We start from the raw sequence: 9,976 nt of genomic DNA, 5'->3' as shown, positions 1-9,976 counted from the left end.
CCCGATGCTCAAGTAGAGAAGAGACCCTGTTTTTTCGATCCGCCTGTGGCCATGATTTGTCTCAACACAATATGCCAATTTCGATTAGTTGCTGAGATTTGTTTTGGCTGTTCATGTTCTGCTGCGCGTTGCGAGCATTTCTTTCTCTTTCTGATTGTGCCGAAGAACCCATTATTGTTTCTTCATATATGGGTTCCACCGGGAGATCCACCATCTCGAGTTTTGATCCATGTAGAGTGTCTAGGATTATATTCTCCTTTGCAAGCACTGCCAGTTTGTATTGCACTCTCTATTTTTCCCCAGCGAAGAGGGGGCCGTTGGTGGCTTGTCCCAGAAAGCGTCCATCCCGAGCAGTGTACGCCTGTTTGCTGACTGCGGCATGTCATACCCTTTTTAGATTCGATTTCAACTTGTCGCGCGTTAGCTTAATTCTTTCAAAAGTGCAATTCGCGGAGCGAAATCCGAAGTAATTCTACTTTCGTTTACTTGCGGCGCGATATACAAAGAGAGAGGAACAACTGAATTTGAATTCAGAAAGCGTAGTTATGAAACCCAAGTGCTTGTAAGCAACTGAAAAAGGTGTGATCAGACACGTCTGATCACGAGGCGGGAAACCATGAAATGGTTTATTTCCAAGAATGGAATTACGTATGGTTTGTTTCTAAGAAACATTTAAGGTTGTCATCCCGGGGATGTGTTTGCAAAATTGTTAACCAGTCAGTAGGATTTTCAAAATGTATTGTATAACATGTATGCTATCCAAACACCTCAAAAACTTTTAAAAACACCTATTTTATGTGATTTTCGATTACAAAATAAAATGAAAAAATCTGCCGATTTTGCTGTTTTCCTTTTTCAAATTTTGAAATCGCATAAATTACGTGTTTTGGGTGTTTTGGATTAGGTATTTGGGTAGCGCATTTTTCACACCGTTTTTTGCCTGAATATGATATGCTATGTCCTGGAAATCTTGAATTTATTTTCTTAAACTTCAGGTAATTTCTATAACACAAGAATTATAAATTCTTAGTACATTGGGAAAAAAACGGAGTGCAATTTTGTGTGCGTTTGAAAGTTTGCTCTTTTCTTCAACTGAAGTAAGTTTTGGCTTCTGTCTTGAAAGCTACAAATTGAGGGGTTACTCTCCTGGGTCGAGGTTTTTGGTTAAATTTTTCTAAGAAATGCGGTGAATGCGGTGAATGTATGTAAGAAATGCGGTGATTGGGGTTGATGCGGTGAAAATATATATTTCATCGCATTTCACCGCATTTCTTACAAATAATCACCGCATCGACTTTTGTGGCAAATTAATGTAAGAAAAGCGGTGAAAGCGGTGAATGCGGTGAAAAAAAAACTAATTCACCACATTTCACCGCATTTCTTACAAAAACCAACCGCGAAATTCACCGCATTCTTGCAAAAATTTACCGCATATGATTTTCAAAGTTTTCATATGACTTTCAGCAGTTGAAGGCATGCAGGAGGTCAGAGGTTCGAACCTGTGTGGGGACGATTCTTTTTTGTAAGAATACTGAGAACGCGGTGAAAAAAAATAATTCACCGCGATTCACCGCATTCACCGCAAAACGATGTAAGAAATACGCGGTGAAAATTATTTTTTTCACCGCATTTCACCGCATTTCTTACAAAAATTCACCGCCAAACCTCGACCCGGGCTGGGGTAAGATAATTTTGAACGAACGACGCTCCCCTCGTGAGTTCATATTTGGTCTGTACAGACTTGATTCTGTCTGGGATCTCAACCTTGGACATCATCCTATAAACGCTCATTCTTGAATCATGTTCATTATATCTTGTAAATTCTCTTCCTTAATTCTTTGTTTTGTGAATCAAAAACAAAAAACAAAATTTTATAGATTTTATTTTCAACATTGCAGCAATGTTTTCTGACAGTGTTTATAACGGCACCACTCTAAATGAGACAAGAATGCAATTTCGAGATCTTTCGTAATTTCCTGCATTGGTATGGTAATCAATCGAAGATGTTGTCGTACACTTTTCCTAAAAAGGAGAATATAGTTTCTCCATTGTGAGGCAAACAAACGCCCTCGTAGGTGTATTTGCACGCAAGTCTGAAACAAACAAAACAACAAATTTATTGTCGTAGACGTTTTTTCGACAACTAAACATATAATTCAATATTGAACAAGAAACCTTCAAAAACTTCAAAAGGTTTTACATATGACCTCAGAATATTATTTCTCCATGACATTTTTTAACTTGAACTTGAATTTTTTAAACATTTTTAAACATGTAAAATATAGTACGTGCGCTTGAGGGCTCAAAACTATATACCCCCTAAGTGGAGGCAGAATACATACAACTTTTGTTATATCTCTGTCAACTAGTCAGTGAATTTTCAAATGTACTGTTCCGAACAAGTATCTCCAGCGTTGAGAATTTCGTCGGATTCAAACATAAGAAATCGTCGGTTTTCGTCGCTTTTACTTCGCCAAAACCTATCAAAGCCCTTAGGTTTTTTTTGTCGTTTTGGTCCGCTCTCGTCGGTATTTAAAGGTAGGAAGCGTCGGTTTTCGTCAGTTTCAAAACGTAAGAAGCGTCGGTTTTTGACATAAATTAGCTGATATTATGTCGGAACTATCCCAAGATAAGCTGAAAAACCAACTTTCGAAGATGTAGCTACTCTTCCCCCAGAAAAGTTCTTGTCAACATTACATACTGGTTCACTTTGCAATTTCCTTATTGTTTGAAGGTTTTTCACATTTTTTTAAGTACGCACAGACCTTCGTTGCGTTTATGGAGTCTTACCGCTGTGTTTTTCTGCAACATTTTTTAGTTTATTTTCTGTTCAGGACTGACTTTTCTCGGGAATCATATCGAAGAACCAAATATGGCTCCCTAAACGCCTTACAAAAGTTTCCTCTATGATCTTGCTATAGTTGCCAAGATGGTTTTGATTTATGACTCATATATGGTATCCAACAATCCGGTATGTACATTTTTGCCATTTTTCAACACCCCATTCATCGCATAAATATGAGACTCTATAATAGTCTGTATTGCAGTCTAAACCACATATGACAGCTTCGTACCATATATTGTCTTATCATGGTTTTTTAAAGATTTTCTGAGATTTTTTCAGGCTGATATTTTCTTCTGAGCAGTAATGCCACAGTCTGATTTTGTCATGTATTTCAGAACAAATTCAGAGAAACTAGTTTGTCCTGAATTTTTGCTATAATCATTGTAATTTTCGACATGATCATGGTACTTGGCAGTCCAAAATTCAGAATAAAAGTTATCATGATTCAGCGCTGAAAAAAAATAATTAAGTGCGGTCCGGGATGGAAAATTCATGATTCCTTATGATTCATATAAGGTGTACAAGTTCCCAAAATCCCATATGACTTTTTTTGCGTTATTTCAAGCCCATGCGTCGTTCATACAGCAGTTTAAATTTTCCACACATTTAAACGACTTACGGCAATCTGGCATCAAATTACATATTTAGATTATTGCAATATGATTGCTGAGAAATTAGAAATTTGAAAGCTTAATGTAGTCGCCTTAAATTTTACCACATCTAGCGATGATGTAAAATGTAATTCTTTGACCCTTTTTTTGCTTGGACCCCTCTTTCAATCTGCGCGTGCTTTAAACTTGAAACCCCTCCCCATCTTTTGTAAGCTCGCTACTAACTACGAAAACAAATCCCTCACATTTCGTTTGAGAATAAATCATCCGATATTAGCCGGTCATCCCACCTAATTTCATAGAAAAAAAATTTGTGGCACAAAAATTTTAACTAGGGTCATATGGCTCTTGGCGTTTCCTGTAAAGACGGAAAGTGGGGCTCTTGCATTTGACTTAACCCTTGGCAGCAGTCTCCATGGAAGTGACATTTGTCATTTTCCTCATGACACTCCTTTCCACCCATATCATGATCAAGGATTCCTCTTGACACCCGTCCAGATGAACTCAAACTCTAAGCGATTAATTGGATTATCAAAGTGTAAAGCTTTTCTTAAAGAAAACGACCATGTTTCAAGACGTCAGAATTTGAAATGCCAGATTTCTAATACGCATAGCCAGAAGTTGCGGGGGTTGCGGTGGGTACATTGGGAGGATGAGGTGGGTATTTTGATGGCGGGGAGGTAGAGTAGGTTAGGATGGTAGGTAGGTGTAGGTAGGTAAAACTTTTATTATTACAACAATAAGAAAATAAGCCTAAAAGTCAGATATCAAAAATATCGATAGAAAACTAAAAAGCTAATTTGCTCTCAAACGACCTGAAAGTCTGTTTACGACCTGAAGAGGAGTATTTGCATAATTCTACAGTTTTCATTAGCTGAAGCAAGTTATGTTCATGAGTTGAACTAATAATTTGTGTCTGCATCTTTTGAACACTTTCTACAGATTAAATAAGCAATTGGCTTTTGGTTTTTGTTATTTCCATTTTTTATAGTGCTGATTTAGGTTAACATAGTTACCCGCGGTGAGAATTTCGTCGGATTTAAACATAAAAAATCGTCGGTTTTCGTCATTTTTACATCGCCAAAACCGATCAAAGCCCTTACGTTATTTTGTCGTTTTGATCAATTTTCGCCGGTTTCAAAACGTAAGACGCGTCGGTTTTTGTCGGATTCAAAACGTAAGGAGCGTCAGTTATCGTCGGTTTTAAACGTAAGGAGCGTCAGTTATCGTCGGTTTTAAAAGTAAGGAGCGTCGGTTTTCGTCGGTTTCAAAACGCAAGAAACGTCGGTATTCGTCGGTTCCAAAACGTAAGACGCGTCGGTTTTTGTCGGTTTCAAAACGCCAGAAACGTCGGTTTTCGTCGGTTTCAAAACGTAAGGAGCGTCAGTTATCGTCGGTTTTAAACGTAAGGAGCGTCAGTTATCGTCGGTTTTAAACGTAAGGAGCGTCAGTTATCGTCGGTTTCAAAACGTAAGAAGCGTCAGTTATCGTCGGTTTTAAACGTAAGGAGCGTCAGTTATCGTCGGTTTAAACGTAAGGAGCGTCAGTTATCGTCGGTTTTAAACGTAAGGAGCGTCAGTTATCGTCGGTTTTAAACGTAAGGAGCGTCGGTTATCGTCGGTTTTAAAAGTAAGGAGCGTCAGTTATCGTCGGTTTTAAACGTAAGGAGCGTCGGTTTTTGTCCGTTTCAAAACGCAAGAAACGTTGGTTTTCGTCGGTTCCAAAACGTAAGACGCGTCGGTTTTTGTCGGATTCAAAACGCAAGAAACGTCGGTTTTCGTCGGTTTCAAAACGTAAGGAGCGTCAGTTATCGTCGGTTTTAAACGTAAGGAGCGTCAGTTATCGTCGGTTTTAAACGTAGGGAGCGTCAGTTATCGTCGGTTTTAAACGTAAGGAGCGTCAGTTATCGTCGGTTTTAAACGTAAGGAGCGTCAGTTATCGTCGGTTTCAAAACGTAAGGAGCGTCAGTTATCGTCGGTTTTAAACGTAAGGAGCGTCAGTTATCGTCGGTTTTAAACGTAAGGAGCGTCAGTTATAGTCGGTTTCAAAACGTAAGAAGCGTCAGTTATCGTCGGTTTTAAACGTAAGGAGCGTCAGTTATCGTCGGCTTTAAACGTAAGGAGCGTCAGTTATCGTCGGTTTTAAACGTAAGGAGCGTCAGTTATCGTCGGTTTTAAACGTAAGGAGCGTCAGTTATCGTCGGTTTTAAAAGTAAGGAGCGTCAGTTATCGTCGGTTTTAAACGTAAGGAGCGTCGGTTTTTGTCCGTTTCAAAACGCAAGAAACGTTGGTTTTCGTCGGTTCCAAAACGTAAGACGCGTCGGTTTTTGTCGGTTTCAAAACGCAAGAAACGTCGGTTTTCGTCGGTTTCAAAACGTAAGGAGCGTCAGTTATCGTCGGTTTTAAACGTAAGGAGCGTCAGTTATCGTCGGTTTTAAACGTAAGGAGCGTCAGTTATCGTCGGTTTCAAAACGTAAGGAGCGTCAGTTATCGTCGGTTTTAAACGTAAGGAGCGTCAGTTATCGTCGGTTTTAAACGTAAGGAGCGTCAGTTATCGTCGGTTTCAAAACGTAAGGAGCGTCAGTTATCGTCGGTTTTAAACGTAAGGAGCGTCAGTTATCGTCGGTTTTAAACGTAAGGAGCGTCAGTTATCGTCGGTTTCAAAACGTAAGAAGCGTCGGTTTTCGTCGGTTTTAAACGTAAGGAGCGTCGGTTTTCGTCCGTTTCAAAACGTACGAAGCGTCGGTTTTTGACATAATATAGCTGATATAGTGTCGGCAGTATCGCAAGTCAAGCTGAAAAACCGCCTTTCGAGATTTTCCAGAATGACATTAGGTCTTATAAGACTTTATATTGCACAGCTCCCCGGGTCATTTCCTGTATTTTTCCGGCTATGTTTTATACGATTTCTTGCTTGGCCTATTTGAATCTCGCAGTTCGCTTGGAACTTGTCCTCACTCCACTTCTGGTGATGTTCTAAACTTTCTACAACTGATGTTGTTAAATAAACATTTTGAGTTTTGCACAGGTAAGAAATTGCAACAAAGTTATCAAAAAAGTTTTTAAAGTTATCTGGAGGCCGAATTATAACAAAGTTCTTCTCATAAAAATATTTTTGAACTATAATATACAAGGCAAGTTTGAGTCAAGTGATCAGGAGATTGAAAAACGCAAGAATCTGTTGATTTGTTTTATGAATCATTATTTAAGGGTTAATGGAATAACTAAAATATTTTTTAACCTCGCTCTGATTAAAATTGTTGAGTAAAGCAGGTGGAATTGTTATACATACTTGGTTATAGTACTGCCTCTGAGCCAAATCTAGGATTTTAAGGGTACCTCCAGCTGAAACAAAGTTTTTAATGTAATGGCACCAAGTAATGGGGGGGGGGGGTGGAGCAGACAAAGCCGGGAATTACGTGGGGGCCGTTCAAAACACAATTGAATGATTTAAACTGTTGATTGAAAAATAACTTTGAACTGTAATGTTTTTGTGAAGGGGTCACTCCTGTTTTGAACTCTATGAAGGAGATCAAAATTACCTATGTTTTCAGCATAGCCATAAAAAGTAACTTGGTTAAAGATAGCAACTTCGGAGTCATAACAGTTCAGTACAAAAGTGTGTGCGTGTGTGTGTGTGTGTGTGTGTGTGTGTGTGTGTGTGTGAGTGTGTGTGTGTGTGTTTGGTGCAATATAAAAACACATTTCCTTGTTCAATCTATTCTATATAATAAATTCCAAGCTCTATAGATGAAATTAGTCATCTCATCTGACTCACTACGAGACGCAGAAAAAAAATTAGCACGAATTCAAATTTACTTAAACATGTGTTCTCAGGCGGATGATAGACAGCTAGAAATACAATACTATTTTTACCAAAAAAACTTTGCAGACTAGACAGTAAATTGAATAACTTCTATGCTCAAAGAAATTCGCAGAGTAACAAACTTTTTAATTTCCTATTTTAAAGTTTTTTATCTTCAAATTATTTTAAAATTCCTTCCTCGCATTCAATATAAACTTTTCTTTCATCTCCCGCCTTTCTTGACGCTAAAATTTTGGTTTCAAAGAAAGAGCACTTCTTTTCCAGAGAAGATTGCAAAGCATATACAGGGGTTCAAAACCAAGTTTTTTTTAATTTCGAGGAAAAACATTTCATCAGCTCAAACTCATCCAACTTAATAGCCATTGAAAAACCTGGAGAGCTTTCCATGCAAATTATTTGCTCAATTGTGTAGTCTAACCACCGCGTCAAGAACAAGAGAACAAGACATGATTTTTCAGTCGTAACAAGATGTCTCCCTTTTTTGTCTGTTTTACATTTGGCGCAAGTATTCCTGTTAACAAACAACAGTTATTTGAAAATTTCAAATTTCACATTAAAAACAAGTTTCATTTCAGTTCCCGCATATAAAAAGAGTCTAAGGAATTCCTTAGAACTTACTCTATTTTAGTTTACAGTTCTTTCCGGCTATACAAATAATTCACAGATTTATTCATGGTAACAGTTTAGATCAAAGATTGATTAGTCTACGGTACCGAATTGATCACACACAAGTTGCATAAAAATCATTAAACATTCTATCCTTTTCAGTTTTGGAAGCGCATGAAATTAAACATAACAAGTAACAAAATTTTACACTTCAATAGAAGCTTTCGATGGAATCTTTGGCATTCAGTTTTTTTGGCTTTGAAAAGGGGGAAAACGTCAGTTAATTATGGTTTATGTTTTTTTTTTTACTACAGCAATTTTGCTGATGCCACAAACTTAGAGCAGCATGGGAAACCATAACACAGGATTTTGAAATCCCACACCCAACAAAAAATTTTTGGCGCAGACTTTGGCCAAAATTTTTAATTTCAAAAGTGGTCAGTGGAGTGCAAAGCCGTCGTAGTACTCCTAGACTTCTGTGAATTTTTTCAGTCTGTATTAATAGTTAAGAGAATCTAGAGAATCTAAAATTTCCGCGCATTAATTTAAGAGAAAAACTACAACAAGAAATCATTTCTGTCCTTCTTTTCATGAAACAGCATATATGGAATAAATTTTACTTGTTGTAAACTCAATGAGAGAATTAAAAGATCGGCTTGGCTGCTGCGGAAGAACTGTTTCATTTTTTGGAAATTCGAAAGTGTTAATAAGTTTGAGCTGAACACCGGGATAGAACCGAAAGGTGAAAAATCTGTGAAGATTTCTGAGAAGGAACAACTATTGTGAAAATTGAATCGTACTGGATTCGAATCACTATCTCTCACTTGCAACCCTAGTGTGCGAACCGGTCTTAAACTCTCAAATTTTGGCGTTGCTTTTAATCCATTCTCATGTTCTTACAAATTTTTTAATGTTTTATCTATCTAAGCAAGTTTACGTTGAACAAGTAGAGTTTTCTTTGTCCAGCCATGTAAATCTTATATACAATTTACTTTAGTTTCCTCTCTCTCTCTCTTTCAACTTTCAACCGAAAATTTCTTAGAGCTAAGATCCTCGTTGTGATAATTGCCTCGAACAAGTTCAATTTAGAGTGTGTGCTTCAGCAAAAACCGTATAGTGTTTTCACTTATATAACATATTATGTAAATAATTATTCACGAGGAAATCATGCGAATAATTCATTCAATCACGATTTTGGTAGCGTGTTTTTGTGATAATTAAATTTAAAGTTGTGTAATCTCAAAATTTTTGTGATAATTAAATATTAAGACGACATCCCGTCATTGATTTTCAATCAAACGTTTAAGTTTACACATTGAACAAACCCAAAAAAGTGCGATCAGTTATTGAAATATTTTTAAGTAATAAGGTTATGATTACATTACCTGATGACAAAGAAAGAAACAAAGAAAGAAAAAGAATTAATTGGCAAACCAAAAATTTCATTTTCCCTGACTGTATTTTAGATTAGGTTTCCAAACTTTGAATTAAAATTTTCAGATAAAGTTTTCTCTTACTTTTCACACAGCAGCAATCCCATTGGCCCAGAAACATCAAAAGCAACATGTGAGAAAGTGATACAAGAAGGTTAAAACTTGATCAAATAAATGTACTAGGCGATCAAACTGGCTGAAATTTTTCGCCGAATTAAGAGACACCCATTGATACAGAGAATAGAAGTCCCACAAAAATTGAACACTCCCTCTCAGACTTATATTCTAATTTAAATCACCGAATATAGGCTATAAAAGTAGTTTAAACAGGGTAGTAGACAAACAACACTTGTTCTAAGCGCGTGATCAAAGTTAACATAACAAAAACTTACTTCTAAATTTTAACTGACCAGATCTTTTAAATACTCGGAAATTTTTCTTGTTTAAGCAAAATGATGGTTCTCAAAGGAAAACATGAACGTGTACAAACTATTCTAGCATAAAATCTCGTCACAAAAAGATCAACTAAGACAATGATTTGTTATATATAGGATTTTTTTCCGTTTGTGCCTGCTAGCGTAGCCGGTGCACAATACTTGCACACACGAGATTGACTTGCCAGAATTTCTCATGATGACTTGACTTTTTATGTAATT

General features: G+C 37.1%; 1 protein-coding gene across 1 annotated transcript; it reads right to left on the bottom strand.

Moving 5' to 3' along the window:
• Positions 1-1,912: 1,912 nt before the first annotated feature.
• On the bottom strand, positions 1,913-9,364 carry LOC142355774 (uncharacterized). The gene is made up of 4 exons (XM_075407833.1): positions 9,273-9,364; positions 6,748-6,800; positions 3,855-3,967; positions 1,913-2,093 (listed from the first exon to the last, which is right to left on the bottom strand). Exons 1-4 carry the CDS (start codon positions 9,331-9,333, stop codon positions 1,994-1,996), a joined length of 327 nt encoding a protein of 108 aa, XP_075263948.1. The 5' UTR covers positions 9,334-9,364; the 3' UTR covers positions 1,913-1,993.
• Positions 9,365-9,976: the final 612 nt, after the last annotated feature.

Source organism: Convolutriloba macropyga, unplaced genomic scaffold (assembly GCF_964194025.1).
Source record: "Convolutriloba macropyga unplaced genomic scaffold, txConMacr16.3 SCAFFOLD_6572, whole genome shotgun sequence".
In the NCBI taxonomy this organism is placed as follows: domain Eukaryota; kingdom Metazoa; phylum Xenacoelomorpha; order Acoela; family Convolutidae; genus Convolutriloba; species Convolutriloba macropyga.
Note: the sequence above shows the minus strand (reverse complement) of the source record. Positions and strands in the feature narration are given on the sequence as shown.

What these genes read in the sequence shown, in the direction of transcription:
- LOC142355774 (XM_075407833.1), bottom strand. Translation starts at nt 9,333, where the DNA reads ATGAAATTTTTGGTTTGCCAATTAATTCTTTTTCTTTCTTTGTTTCTT. An exon ending in GTTTCTTTCTTTGTCATCAG is followed by an intron (nt 6,801 to 9,272) that starts GTAATGTAATCA and finishes ACTTTGTTTCAG; the next exon opens with CTGGAGGTACCCTTAAAATC. An exon ending in CATGGAGACTGCTGCCAAGG is followed by an intron (nt 2,094 to 3,854) that starts GTTAAGTCAAAT and finishes TGTTTGTTTCAG; the next exon opens with ACTTGCGTGCAAATACACCT.